At 37.1% G+C, this 16,567-nt stretch overlaps 1 protein-coding gene across 1 annotated transcript in view; it reads left to right on the top strand.

Annotated features, from left to right (window-relative positions):
• Positions 1-16,567, top strand: part of LOC136826950 (fat-like cadherin-related tumor suppressor homolog) — a 279,927-nt gene that overhangs the window by 174,989 nt on the left and 88,371 nt on the right. The window contains 1 exon segment of the mRNA XM_067084546.1: positions 5,913-6,114. Coding sequence (XP_066940647.1) covers positions 5,913-6,114 — 202 coding nt within the window.

The raw sequence follows: 16,567 nt of genomic DNA, 5'->3' as shown, positions 1-16,567 counted from the left end.
GTGAGTGTGCATGTGTACATATCAAAAAAGAAATTCCAACAGTACTGCCAATCGTCACAGGCTTTAAAAACGCAGTTTCCTCTGCAGGCGTACAAATAAGACGATGAGGGTGTTGGGTGTAGGGGTGAAGCAGGCCGAGGTGTTGCTATGCCGCCCAGGTGAAATTGTCCTAGACGTTATTGACTAACATCGATTTATCCGTCCTCCCGAAGTGGAAGGAGAAGAGCCCTAAGGAAGGAAATTTAATTGCCCCGAGTCGAGGAGGAGACACTCAAGTGTCCCGGAGGGAACGAAGTAGTTAAGTTTCCCATGCGCATTTAGCCTCATTACCGCTAATGAAGACAACGCACCCGGCCATCCACCTCCTCCACTGCCATTGCGACTGGCACGCATGCTCGCCGGTTTTTGTTTTTATCCATTTTGTGCGCATTCGTGTGCGCGCACATATAATCCCTAGAGTCAGAAGGTGACGGTATTTAGGCGTTCAAAGGCTAAGAATGAATTGGGTCAAGTAACATTTGAATTCATCGTACGCAAATACAGAAATATATGATATATGTATATATATATATATATATATATATATATATATATATATATATATATATATATATATATATATATATATATTGAACTGCATGCTAAATATACATAATATTCTAAATAGTGAACTGCATGCTAAATAGTACACAAATATTCTAAATAGTACAGTTATATAAATATATATATATATATATATATATATATATATATATACAGTATGTATGTATATACATATATGAACGTCTGTATATTGTTCATCAATGCTGTCTATACATACATGCTTTTAGCAAACCCCACAAGGAAAAAAACGGGAGAAAATTGGTTTTTAACAACTCAGGGCTTCCATCTCCGAGAGGGGAAAAATACCACAAAGGCAAAAAGGAGTCTAAGCTCTACTTACTGATTTCACAAAGGCGGGGCCTCATTTGCCCAGGCCGGAGGGAGAACAGCAAGAAAAGAACACAAAATAAAATTTAATAAAATGTAATAAAATGTCTGCTGCTGCTTTCTGCAGGTGCGTTTGAAGGTTCTTCTTGGAGGGGGTTGACTCTGGAGCCCCAGGCCTCTTTTTTTTTTATTTGGGATAAAAAGGCCCTTTGTTTTTTTGTCTCTCAGGCTTAAATGCAGTTCATGCGATGGCATTAAAGTGTGTGTGTGTGTGTGTGTGTGTGTGTTGTTGTTGTGCAGTGCATGACTTTATCATGCGATTAGATTCGTCTGTGGTAAGTCTTCTGGGCCATGCACGTGTGCACGCATAAGGGTACAAGCAACTTTGTGTTCAGTATACACACACACACATATATATTATGTATGTATGTACATATGTATATGTATATATGTACCCATTACATATACAGTACTCTATATATATATATATATATATATATATATATATATATATATATATATATATATATATATATATATATATATATATATATATATAAGGCAGTGTTCATATATCTTTAAAAACAAATGGCAGTGTTCATATAACCGAACCGCAAATGTAAACTGTCCTTTTCTTTATTCTTTATTTCTTTTTGAAGGCTATAGGAATAATCTAGAATTTACGTTGCAGCTTTAATAACCAACAATCGTATGATTGCTTCTGTGTCAAATTCGTGTTTTCACTATTATTATTCATAATGCTTTGTGCACCACAAACTTCCACAAATTAGAATGTTCTTAGGTGAGAAAGAAGAAGTAAGAAGACTGGAACAAATCTGATATATATATATATATATATATATATATATATATATATATATATATATATATATATATATATATATATATATATATATATATATATATATATATATATATATATATATATATATATATATATATATATATATATATATATATATATATATATATATATATATATATATATATATATATATATATTCTTACTACTACTCTTGTTAGGCTTCAGTGAGACGGGACTGTGTAGATTCCAGATTGTTTAATTTACAAAGTACAATTTAAAGAGTCTGGACTCCAAACCATCCAGTCTCATTGCTGCATAACACGAATAAGAATTGCGTGGCTAATTTGTGATATATATATATATATTATATATATATATATATATATATATATATTTATATATATATATATTATATTTTATATATATATATATATATATATATATATATAATATGAATAAGATAATGTACTAAATAAATTGTTATAACCAAAATAAATATATAGAAATGCAAATGGAAGTGTGCCCGAGTGCTCTTCCTAACAAGGTGCATCCAGCACTGTAAATCACACCTAAGGCTGTTGCAGATCCCAAGATTTAAGAGCACTTCTTATTTGGTCACCATCCGGCACACGCCGGCTAGATATGGCGTCTGCAATGACTCAGCAGTTGCACCTACCGCCAGAGGTGCTCCTGTTCATGAATCAAGCTTAATGTATCAGTGACTGGCGCCTTCAGTTCATGATGGGAATAGTTTATTAGTGAGAAAATCACTATGACTATAATGCCTTGATAATTATTATTGTTATTAATTGCTATTAAGCTCATTCAAAACCACTTTTGGTAGGACATTTTCGTCTGCATAATTCTACAAACAAAGAACTAGTGTGTCAGTGACTGAAGCCTTCAGTTCATGCAGGGAACAGATTATAGGTGAGAATATCACCACCATCATTATAATGCTGTAATAGTCATTATTATTTGTAACTGTTAGTAAACTCATTCAAAACCACTTTTGGTTGTCGTCTGGTATTTTTTAGGTTACTTCCAAATCCACTTGTTGAATTGTAGTTTTTATTCATCCCCAAGAGCTGCCCGAAGGAACAACAGCCCCATGCTGGCGGAACACCTGCTTAACCTAAAAACTGTATTAGAAAAGTAGTCTAACCTCATGATAATTCAAGGTCATGGTTTTTGTTATCCCCAACATCATTTAAGAGTGTTTATCCAATCTTGGTCCCTTTCGAGTTAAGGAGAGAGGATGCTATATAATATAAAAGTTTGCAAGTGTCTTCGTTGCATTTTATTCGTTTATCTGAGGACAGAAAATAATATGAAGGACAAGATCTGCGTTTTATTCTGTAGAAACGTGCACAGCAAATGAATGGCATTTTCATCTTGTTAGATAAAAATGTCCTCACTATATTGACAAAAACAGTGATAGCAGTTCCCTGTTACTTGTTTGATGATTTTGTGCGATGCATTTCGACCTTATAAAAATCTGCGCATTATATGTGTTTAGTTCATTTTTACTTTTTTTTCTTTCTGAAGTGAAGAAGAACTTATAACAGAATTTTTAGATTTTCTTGTGTCAGTGCCAAGCTCCCCCACCCTTTTTTTTTTTAGTCATTTGCATGCAAGCTCTCAACAAGTGCTCCTTCGCCTCTTAGTCTTAGCAGGCGTGTTTCTGTAATACACCCTTAAGCCAGTGTTAACACCTGTTATCTCTGACAAGCTTTCGGTTCTTCTGAGGTTTTGAAAGAACACGAGCGTTCTTACTTCCCAGAATATTCAGCAAACGAATGCAAGGATTTGTTGAGATTGAGGTGGCTGTCTGATACTCCTGGCTATTGCCTGTAGAGCATTTCGTATCCGAATGTTATATTTTCCTCATTAATTCTATTATATTTCTTCTTTATTTATAATGGACAGAAATCCGGGGGAACCAAAATGGTGTCGTGAATTGGGGAACGGCGAAGCCTCCTGAATTCTCACTCTGAAAAAAAAGCAAATTTTCAAAGTTGCGAATGTCTTATGGGAGGAGGGGGTGGACGATGCATAAGCGGTTTATCATTCTTCTTCCAACACAGGGCCCCTAAGCCTCTTACTGTACACTTTAGGGAAGGCGCAAAAGCCACGCCATTAACCCTTAAAACCAAAGACTGCGATGCCAATCCACTTTCCGTGGTCGAAGGAAGCAGTATCGAGACCGAGATCGAGACGTTGTCGTGGAAAGTATTTTCGAGGTATTAAAGTCTCCCCCCCCCCGCCCCCTTCCTCGCCCAAGCCCGAGATTACGCTTTTGGCGTGTCAGCCATTATTAGAAATTCCCCTCTGGGAGGAGCGAGGGGGTTTTTTGGCGTCGGGGTAATACATAAGCAAGAAGGTTTTGCAGGTAACGCGTGATTAAATAAGGTGCTGTGTAGAAATGGCGACAGTCGCTCGAGGAAAAAATAATCAGTAAAAGTGCGAGGATAAAAAATACAAAGGAAGAGAAAGGTTTTTTTTTTTTTTTTTTTTTTTTTTTTTTTTCGAAATTTGACGATTGTAAGTTTTCAACTCAAGTGTTTATTTTAATTCTTTTGATTTTTCATTTCCCGCGGCAAAGGAGGAAAGTTTGAAAGAAGGGCGTTAAGTAATATTGCAGTTTTTAATTTGATATATCCTTTACTGTTATTGTATTCAGACAAGGATAGGTGGATGTACTGTGCATTGCAAATCACTAGTGCAACGCTTGAAGCCGTTTGGAAGTTGATTCCTAAGAAGATCCCTTGATTAATTGACTTAATTTTTAATCTAGTTTGTTGTGCAATGGTACTTTATTTAATAAAAGTATAACTTACAAGGGCATTCATAAATTAAACGGTTTAATTAATTAAAATGATTTTCTGCACACTTTTGGCAAGAAACTTTAGTCTCGTGTCGACGACATTCGTATACCAAGGTATGAAGTGTACTAACAGGTCATAATTTAATTTCGTTAAGACTTATTTTTCCATAAATTACATTAGCAAATAATGTATTTTTGCCATCGGCGTGTAATGCCAGTTAACGCACCAAATCAGTCAATCAGCTTTGACCTGGGCAAGGCGCAAGCTTCTCTCGTATATTTTTATCTGAAATTCTTTTTAAACTTATTTATTTATATTTAGTTTTCTATTTACATTTATCTCGGCGTCAATAACCTAGATGTTGTGACGCCAGTTTTAATAGACATAATCAATCAATCAGGCAATCTCGCATTCCGATGTCAACTGTCGTAGTAAAGCAAATGCAGTTCATGCGTTGTGGGAGTTCGAACACAAGAAATTCTGGTGTTGTGGCGACTTTTCCCATAACATTTAGGCATTGCCTTTTCTTCAGAATTGCATAAACGTTGACCGAAATTACATATTGATAATTTTCAAATAAAGTAACATGTTTGCCATATGCATATCAGGGGTTTTAAGAACATTTTTTTTACACCAGGTAATATTTTTTTTCCAGATATATACTTCATATTTTAAGAATATTTTCATCGTAAGTAACATCATTTTGCAATGTAATTTTTAATAGTTCCCGTACTCGTAAGGGTTTCTTAACATGGTCGTTTAATTTGATCTTCTCGCAATGCGTACAAGGTCTTATTAAACGTGACACTTTAAAAGAAATAATACAAATGCATAAATCTTTTCCGCTGTAAAGTATAGTTTTTTTCATTTTGAGTGGTAGCTTTTGCAATGTAGTGTTTATGTCCTCGTGTTCTCTCAAGGATAAGAACTTCCCTAGACGGTAGTTTCATATATATGTATACAGTATTTATATATCTATGTGTGTATATATATATATATATATATATATATATATATATATATATATATATATATATATATATATTTTTTTTTTTTTTTTTTTTTTTATTTTTTTTTATCTTTGACCTCTTCTTTTCCTCCAGGTGTAGAACATTTACTGTAAAATAATACAGATGTAAGCATTGTTTCGGTATCTGTTAAGAATATTTTCTTAATTTTAAGTAAAGAGTCACTGACATTTAAAACTGTACCATTTAAATATAAATTAATGATGCACGTAATATGTCCTTTTATGAAAGGCTTCTCGTATTCAGAGACACTCCTGAAGAAGGTAAATCGTTAACGCCTTTCGTTTTCGCTTCCTGCAGGTTTACGTGTCTGTGGAAGACGTCAACGACCACCGGCCCCTGAGCACGTGGCCGGTGTACTGGCCGGGAGTGGCCGAGAACTCTCCACCGGACACCGTTGTGGTGACTGTGGCTGCATCGGACGCCGATCCGGGAGCTAATCTTACCTTCGCCATCACCGCTGGAAACCCGCAGTCCCATTTCACCATCGACGCCAACACCGGTCAGTACCGAGTCTTTAACTTTTAAATAGGAGAGAGAGAGAGAGAGAGAGAGAGAGAGTGCAAATGGAAATGAGTATAAAATATAAAGCAATGAATGGTTGAAAAATATCATTGATTGGGAGGACAAGAACGATAATTGAAAGTGAACTAAAATGCTTTTGAAATGGAAATGAGGAGAGAGAGAGAGGGGGGGGGGTTGCAAATGGAAATGAGCATAAAGTCTAATCAATCTAATGCAATAAATGGTTGATAAATAGCATTGATTAGGAGGAAAAAACGATAATTGAAAACGAACTAAAACGTATATGAAATGGAAATGAGAAGAGAGAGAGAGAGAGAGAGGTGCAATTGGAAATGGGTATAAAATATAAAGCAATAAATGTTTGATAAATAGCATTGATTGGGAGGAAAAGAACGACAATTGAAAATGAACTAAAATGTATTTGAAATGGAAATGAGAAAGAGAGGGAGAGAGAGAGAGGGGGGGATGCATATGGAAATGAGTAAAATATCTAAGGCAAATGGTTGATAAATAGCATTGATTGGGAGGAAAAGAACGATAATTGAAAAAGAGTTAAAATGGATGTTGAAGAAGGGAACAAAACTAATCGTTGGAGATAAGTATAAAATCTATGATAAATTATTGACGAGATTTATTTAGAGAGGGAAAAAGAGCGATAATTGAAAAAGATTTTAATTGAATGATGAGGAGGTAGAGAACAATAAGTGGAAATGAGTATAAAATTTATGATGAATAATCGCCGATGAGCAGCGCTTATTGGAGGAGGTAGCAAGGAAAAGAGAAACTTTAAACGAAAATTGGTGTGAATTGGCCATGAAAGTACAGTTAATAAGCTGCATATAAGAAAGAGTCAGAATGAAGTAGTGTGTAATTGAAGAGCATTCTCATATATATGAGCAATAATACATGAAAAGCCGTATTTATTGAGAGAGAGAGAGAGAGAGAGAGAGAGAGAGCATGCATGACTCATGTTTTGAAACGTTTCGTGTATGTAACTCGATTTTTGCCCAAAAAGAAAAAAAAAAAATAATGCCAATTAGCACGACCAACATTTTTTACCTTTGGGATAATGCACTCCTGTCACTAAACTCTCAACAGAGGTTAATGAAGAATTAACGTTAATGAACAATGAATGTTAATGGAAAATAATTAGATGTCTGGATTGTAAATGAATCTGGATTAATAATTGGAACTCGAGTGTCTAAACAGCTGGGATCTGCGATTGTCAGTGACACAAGTCAGCACAGGACGTTGCCAGGTCCTTAGAGAACTATTACGCAAGAAGGAATTTTTTTTCATTCAATTGATTGTTAGATTATCATTTGCCATCGCATAACGTTATTCGTATTTCGTCTGGATATGTAATTATTATAATCCCATATGTGACCCTTTTATTAGATTAATAGAAATCTTCTGTTATATTATTTAGGCTGTTGACACAAAACAGGTCTCGAAGTGACAGAATTTGGGCTAATTTTTCAGGTTTTATTGTCATTACTGTCATCAGTAAGATTATTTGTGCCGTCAGATAACAGTACTGGCAACAGCAGTCATTGTTGCTGGTGACTTTAAACCCTAAACTTTCATGGTGTGAATTCTCTTGAATCCTGCCCTTGTGCCTTTGAGAGAGAGAGAGAGAGAGAGAGAGAGAGAGAGAGAGAGAGAGAGAGCGACTCCATTGTCTCCTTGCAGTCGTTCTTGTCATAGCTCTTTATGCGTTTGATTGGGTAGAGTCCTATTCTCTTTGTGCCCTCTCTTTCATGTCCTTTATATATCGCACTTTTTTCTTTATTTCTCTCTCCTTTTGTACATTGTCTTTTGCTCTCAGTTGAAGGTGTGCGTCAGTGCTATGCAAGCAAGCTCTCGCTTGTTCGTTTTATATTAAGTTTGTTTTATGTTCGCTCGTTTTCTCGTTTTCATGTTGTTTTGTTCTTCAGTAAATTCGTCGACTCATTGTATTTTTATTTGGCATTTATAGGCATAGCTTGTTAGAGATGTATTTATATACATGGGTCTGTGTGCGTCTTCAGTAAAGTTGCTGTTGCACGAACTATGTCAGATTATATTTTACAGCAACACCCCTTACCATGTCAAATTATATTTCACAGCAACACCCCCTTACCATGTCAAATTATATTTCACAGCAACACCCCCTTATCATGTTAGATTATACTTTACAGCAACACCCCTTACCATGTCAGATTATATTTTACAGCAACACCCCTTACCATGTCAAATTATATTTTACAGCAACACCCCCTTACCATGTCTAATTATATTTTACAGCAACACCCCCTTACCATGTTAGATTATACTTTACAGCAACACCCCCTTACCATGTCAGAGCATATTTTACAGTAACACCCCCTTACCATGTCAGATTATATTTTATAGCAACACCCCCTTACCATGTCGGATCATATTTTACAGCAAAACCTCCTTACCATGGCAGACTATATTTTACAGCAACACCCCCTTACCATGTTTGATTATCTTTTACAGTAACAACCCCCTTACCATGTTGGATTATATTTCACAGCAACACCCACTTACCATGTCAGATTATATTTTACAGCAACACCCCTTACCATTCAGATTATATATTATTTTACACCAACACTCTCTCTCTCTCTCTCTCTCTCTCTCTCTCTCTCTCTCTCTCTCTCTCTCTCTCTCTCTCTCTCGTCGTCGTCGTCTTTCACAGTGGCTTTGTCGATGTGGAAGCCGTCCGTGGTCGACCAACTTGAAGAGATAGCCGTAATGCACGGAATTAACGACTCTACGTCATCAGACCGTGGAGAAGTAATACCCATGCAACAGGGCTCCATTGCACTCGTCTCTCTCTCTCTCTCTCTCTCTCTCTCTCTCTCTCTCTCTCTCTCTCTCTCTCTCTCTCTCTCTCTCGCTGTTTGTTCCTCACTGTTCATTCTCCTAACCTCCCCCCATCCCTCCCTTCCTCACTTATCCCCTCCCCCCTCCTGATTTCCTTCTCCCCACCCTCGCTCTCTCTCTCCCCACCCCCGCTCTCTCTCTCTCTCCTTCCATCATGGATTATTGGATCCCATTTATTACCCTGGAGTCACTTCCTCTGGTTTCTTTTCATATCTTACGTATCTCGAGGAGGCATCTTCAACTTGCAGCAGTAACCAATGCTTATTTCTCTCTCTCTCTCTCTCTCTCTCTCTCTCTCTCTCTCTCTCTCTCTCTCTCTCTCTCTCTCTCTCTCTGTAATGTGCAGGTTTTATAAACGCTTGTTCAGAAATCCTTGTTGAGATTTATTTCAGTGCAAGTACATTAATATTGTGAAGGATTTTTATTTTTCGTATAAATGACCATTGTTATTGCGACCCCAGTTCAATTTTCGTTATATCTCCTGTCCATGACTCCTCCGTCCTCTATCTATCTCTATAACTGTCTTTCTCGGTTTTGTTTTTTTAGGAGGATAGATCAATGTAATAAGATCCCTCCGCTATTGGAAATCGTGTTTGTACATAACCATCTCATATTTCAGATCTGATCTAATTTCTTTTTGGATATTGTTAGACTGATAAGTGTGCTTACATAGTTAGAGACAGATATTATTTTTTTAGATATTGGTAATGTATTATAACTCTCGATATTGGTACTGCTTTAATTTCGTACTGGTTGGAAATGTATTTTATGTTTCAGAACATTTTGTAATAATTCCCCTGGTCTGTACACCTGAATTCCATCACTGTTTATCGTCGTTGGAAGGAATGGAATACAGAGTTTAGGCCAAAGGCCAAGTGCTGCAACCTATGAGGTCGATCAGCGCTGAAAGGAAAATTGAGAGTAAAAGGTTGCAAAGGTGCAACAGGAGGAAAACCTCGCAGTTGCACTATGAAATAATCGTAAGGAGAGGATGGATAGCAAGATCGAAGAAAGATAATATGAACTGAGGTACAGCAAAAGGAATGAAAGCGGTTGCAGCTAGGGGCCGAAGGGACGCTGCAAAGAACCTTTAGTAATGCCTACAGTGCACCCCGTGAGGTGCACTGACGGCACTACCCACCTACGGGTGTTTATCCTTGTTGATTTATGCAAGCTGAGGTGTAATGGAGGATAAGTTTTTCCTACTTGTCCCTAAACTATGGCAACGTACAGAGTCCCTAAACCATGACAACGTACAGTCCCTAAACCATGACAGTGCACAGAATCCTTAAACCATGACAATGTACAGTCTCTAAACATGACAACGTACAGTCCCTAAACCATGACAACGTACATTCCCTAAGCCATGACAGTGTACAGAATCCCTAAACCATGGCAACGTACAGTCCCTAAACCATGACAGCTTATAGAATCCCTAAACCATGACAACGTACAGTCCCTAAGCCATGACAGTGTACAGAATCCCTAAACCATGACAATGTACAGTCCCTAAGCCATGACAGCATACACAATCCCTAAAGCATGACAACATACAGTCCCTAAACCATGACAGTGTACAGAATCCCTAAACCATGACAACATACAGTCCCTAAACCATGAAAGCTTACAGAATCCTTAAACCATGACACTGTACAGTCCCTAAACCATGACAGTGTACAGAATCCCTAAACCATGACAACATACAGTCCCTAAACCATGACAACGTACAGTCCCTAAACCATGACAACGTACAGTCCCTAAACCATGACAATGTACAGAGTCCCTAAACCATGACAACGTACAGAGTCTCTAAACCATGAAAACGTACAGTCCTTAAACCATGACAACGTACAGAGTCCCTAAACCATGACAACGTACAGAGTCCCTAAACCATGACAACGTACAGTCTTCCTTAACCATGACAGCGTACAGAAACCCTAAATCATGACAATGTACAGTCTCTAAACCATGACAACATACAGTCTTCCTAAACCATGACAACGTACAGAGTCCCTAAACCATGACAACGTACAGTCCCTAAGCCATGACAACTTACAGAGTCCCTAAACCATGACAACGTACAGTCTTCCTAAACCATGACAGCATACAGAGTCCCTAAACCATGACAACGTACAGAGTCCCTAAACCATGACAATGTACAGAGTCCCTGAACCATGACAACGTACAGCCCGTAAACCATGACAACGTACAGTCTCCCTAAACCATGACAACGCACAGAATCCCTAAACCATGACAACGTTCAGTGTCCCTAAAGCACGACAACGTGCAGAGCCCCTAAACCATGACAGTGTACAGTCTCCCTAAACCATGACAACGTACAGTCTCCCTAACCCATGACAACGTACAGAGTCCCTAAACCATGATAATGTACAGAGTCCCTAAACCATGACAACGTACAGAGTCCCTAAACCATGACAACGTTCAGTGTCCCTAAACCATGATAATGTACAGAGTCCCTAAACCATGACAACATTCAGTGTCCCTAAACCATAACAACGTAAACCATGACAACGTGCAGTCCCTAAACCATGATAATGTACAGAGTCCCTAAAGCATGACAACATACAGTCCCTAAACCATGACAACGTTCAGTGTCCCTAAACCATGATAATGTACAGAGTCCCTAAGCCATGACAACGTTCGGTGTCCCTAAACCACGACAACGTGCAGAGTCCCTAAACCATGACAACGTACAGAGCTATATTGCATTGTCTTCGACTTCGGAATGAAATTCTGGGTCTTTATTTTAGATACTCTGCAACTAAGCTTGACCTGTGGCTGCGTCATTTATTTTATCTGTAATTCAACACTGCAACGGAAAATTGTTACGCATACTTGTTTTCATCTTTCTCATATCAAAATGAAGTCTTTAACGTAAAACTGTGTATTGTGTTTCAGCCTGTGACTGTATTTTTCTATCAGTAATTCAGAATTAAAATTGAAAATCACGGTGTAAATGCTGAGAGAATTCCTCACATAAAAATGATCAAATGCAATAAATAAAGACTTCGTGAACAAATTCACTTCATTGTAATTTATGAACAATAGCTGTCTTCATTGAAGGAACTGCTTAATTAAATATTTATCTATATTTGTAATGGCGAATGTTATGAGTCACATGAATCTCTATTTTCGGCAATGAATTTATGAACAATTATTGTTTATTGTCTTTAGTATTATAAATAACATTACCCGTACATGAATTTTTTGGCGAAACCCCCCACCCCTCGGTTGAATAATAATTATCTTCATTATCCTCTATTTATCTAGATAATTGTTGAGTAGACTAACGCGTTCAACTAAGCCTAACCGCTAAGGAGTCCAAGGAGCCCCTTCCATTGTCTTGGCGCTGAGGCTTAGACCCCGAAATAGACTATTGTTGTGTAGATAATTCATTGCCTTGTGTTGGTATGGGAGAAGTTTTTTTCTTATCTCTCGGTGCTAGTACCCGGAGGTACTATAATAGTATTGGGTAAGCTGAGCTCCATTGTGAATATTTGATTATGTAAATCAGGGAGACAGTGCTTATTGACGGTACGTAGATAATTCATTGCCTTGTTTTCTCGTAGGTTTTTTTTCATTCTATCGTTGGGAGTAAGGAAATTATTAGTCTTGGATTCTGTAAGATTTACGTTTATTAAACAATTTGAGAAAACTGATCGGGGATTAAGGTAATCTTCATCTAATCTCAGTAGTAGATACGCACATACAGACACACATACACACACACACACACACACACACACACACACATATATATATATATATATATATATATATATATATATATATATATATATATATATAGCTACTACTGCAGATAACAACAATAATTAAAAACTAATGATATAATCGTATTCTTATTTAATTATTAAAGCTACACAAACAGGCCAGTCATTTATGGTGCCTATATAAAACTGCTCATTTCATGAAATAGGAAACCAGTTACCCAGCCTGGCTGGAAAAAGAGGGGGCACTAGTTTAAATACGAGGGAGAGGAAGAGAAAAAAATTAAGTACAGCAGATGAGGAAATTATGAGGAAGACTTTGCTGCCAACTTGAGGCCACTGTACCAGTTTGTATGGATTCTTTACATCCGTAGAAAGTTACCAAGTCATGGTACGGCTGTTTGTCGGAAAATCCGATTAGGGGCTTTTTTCCTTCAGGTCTGAGTGCGTTTGCCTATGATGTATTGGTATCATTGCATGTTTACTTACCAGTCGGTCTGCTGTGGTAAATGTTCTCTTTAACTTGAAATGTACCAGTCGAGGGAAGTTATCGGTTGGTGATGTCTTCAATAGACTTGCCGGACGTTTATCAAGAATATTTGTGTGCTTAAGCAAGGGTAAATTTCATTTTCCTAAATATAGGTTAACTACCTAGAATGCATACCGAGATTCATTTACAGTAAAGCCCATCAAAAAGACGCCGCAGAAATGAATCTTGATGAAGTTAGGAAGATGACTAAAAATGGAAGTCATTTCCCAGGAAGAATCTAACTGAGAAGATTGAGCGGTGGCTTTAAGGGAAAAAGGAATTGTTGGAAGGGGTGGGGGGAGGTAGAAGAGGGGGGAGTGGCGATTTAGCACCTTAGGTAGGAGAAGGAGACGGGAGAAGGGCAAGTGAGGAAAAAGAATCTAGGCAAATGAAGGCAATGGACAAAAATGTTAAAAACTGTAGTGGCTGCTGAATACGCAATCAGTTCAATTGACTCTCCCGGAAAGTCACTAATGAAGAAAATGACTTAAATAGGGGAGTGTGGGATGTCTAAGACGAGTAACCCCCTCCCCCCCCCTTTTTTCCTTCACATACTTCCCTCCCCCCCTTCCCTTGCACAACACACCACTACACCTTCCAAACCCATCCTCTGAGCATCACAGGATTTATTAAGTCCCCATATATCGTGTGTTCCTTATTTCGATGCAAAAGAGGAAAATTGTGACTGAGGGAAAGTGATTAAGGGTACTTTTAAACAATTTTTTTACAACTTTGATTATGCATCAGTGAACGTTTGTCTGTATATGTCATTCACATACCTTACAGACATTAAATCAATCACATTCTTGTACTAACATTTGTTTCATGAAAACAGGTTTTTCTGACACTTAAAAAACTTTGTAAATATTTTTTTCATCCCTTGAAGTTATATTCATCTATATTTTGCCGTGTTTTTCACATATAAACAGGTTATTCTATGGCAGTCTGCTTTGGGTATTAGTTATGTGCATGTGTACATCATAAATAAAGATGAGAGTTGTGCTCAGGAGAAACGTTTCATTATACCATGAAAACTGTCTTCTTTAAGCTGTCTTGGTATATTACGTTCCTCGAGTGGTTATTCCAGCAGTATTCCAAGATATATGATGCCTTAGGATGTGACAGATATGAAATGGAGTTCTTTGGCTAATAGTAATGTACATTAAAGGAGATTGCCAAGCTCAACTTCGTCGCCTGCTTTGAGAGAGAGAGAGAGAGAGAGAGAGAGAGAGAGAGCATTCTGTTATCAGGTAGAGAGAGAGACGAGAAGAAAATGCATGAAGAGAGAAGAAACGTAAAAGAAAATAACCTATAAAAGCATTAAACTCGTATTTTCAGAGAGAGAGAGAGAGATACTATTTAAATAAACCCATGAAAAACGCGTATCCTCCTGTTTTCACAGAGAGAGAGAGAGGAGAATACTATTTAAGTAAACCCATAAAAAACGCGTATCCTCCTGTTTTCACTGAGAGAGAGAGAGAGATTTAAAGTTTAAATGAACAAGGATAGATTTCTTCTCCCATCTCTAGCAGCTGCAAATAACAGTATGATCTTATCGCAGCAAGACTCCGGCTGGCGCGCTGTTATCTATAATTGTTTCCAGAATTGAATATTCCGCCTGATTATTCGGGCAATGGAGTGTTTGCGGAGATGGTGGGCGATTTGGGAAGTTACGTTGACCTGGAAGGGGTAAAATGAAGGAAATAATAATAATAATAATAATAAACATTTTATTATTATCATCATCATCATTATTATTATTATTATTATTATTATTATTATTATTATTATTATTGTTGTTGTTGTTGTTGTTGTTAGTACAATTCACTATTTTACATAATACATTATTATTCTTATCAATATTGTTGTTGTTGTCTGGGGACATCCACGATTTTATTAGTAGATCGTTGATGTGCTGTAGTGTTTTCTTAAAAAATAACATTATTATTATTATTATTATTATTATTATTATTATTATTATTATTATTATTAAAATTGTCTTCTGGTGATCCCGACAATTTTATTTGTAGATTGTTGATATACTGAGATGTTTTTCGAAAAACATTATTATTATTATTATTATTATTATTTATTGTCTTCTGGTAATCCCTATAATTTTATTTGTAGATTGTTGATATACTGTATTGTTTTCTTCAAGAAAAACATTATTATTATTATTATTTTATTGTTATTATTATTAGTTTCTCTTTCCCGTTTCCTCGTATTGCAAAAGCGCCTCAGTCTTGAAGGAGGATTGAGAGAAGTGAGGAGAGAAGGAATCTCCTCTATCCCTCATGCTCATTTTTCTCCAGCATCTGTGGAATTACATGGTTAAATCACCGGATGAAAGCCCGATAGGTAGGGGGTTTATGGGGGTGGGGGGTTGAGATGTTACTGCCGTTGGAGGGGTGTAGAGGGAGGGTATAGAGGGGCTGTAGAGGAAGGGTATAGGGGGGGAATGGTATGCTCCTCTGATTTACACCCTTCATTTTGGCGAATCCTCCTCCCGACGCCTCCTAAAACTTGCAACAGGGGGATGGGAAGGAAGGACTCTCTCTCTCTCTCTCTCTCTCTCTCTCTCTCTCTCTCTCTCTCTCTCTCTCTCTCTCTCTCTCTCTCTCTCTCTCGAAAATTTGAAGTGTGAATTGGACTGCTCTCTCTCTCTCTCTCTCTCTCTCTCTCTCTCTCTCTCTCTCTCTCTCTCTCTCTCTCTCTCTCCCCAGTTGTATACCGTATAATGTGATAACGTATTCCTGCTGATCGTATTATCACAAAACAAAGCTTGTCTCCTGGTGGTTATTGTGGAATCCCCGCATGCCGTTGAGCATCTTGCCTCTCGTGAATGTAATCTCAGTAGTAATCTCAATGAGCTTTGGATTATCTAGTGCTGGTATGTTCATTCGGTCCCTGGAGATTACACAGAACTGCTTTCTGTACCCGGGGCAGAATCAACGTCGTTTAGATAAACCGAGTGAAAATTAACACGCGATTTTCATTGAAATCATTCGATGAATCTTTTTAGGATTAAAAGCAATTACGGTCACTTGTATGTGTATTTAATTTAGTAATACGTGGACATATATATATATATATATATATATATATATATATATATATATATATATATATATATATATAAATATACAAGAAAAGCAAAGCTAAAAGAATACTAGGTGTTTCCGCTTTTTTTTTGTATCATAATGGCAATAAATGTGGTAATGTTGAGTGAGGTTCTGGCTATCTTTTTCTTGTTACGAATA

The sequence above is a fragment of the Macrobrachium rosenbergii genome, chromosome 41 (assembly GCF_040412425.1).
Source record: "Macrobrachium rosenbergii isolate ZJJX-2024 chromosome 41, ASM4041242v1, whole genome shotgun sequence".
NCBI lineage: Eukaryota > Metazoa > Arthropoda > Malacostraca > Decapoda > Palaemonidae > Macrobrachium > Macrobrachium rosenbergii.
The sequence above is the reverse complement of the archived record's forward strand: the minus strand, read 5'-3'. Positions and strand labels throughout refer to the sequence as shown.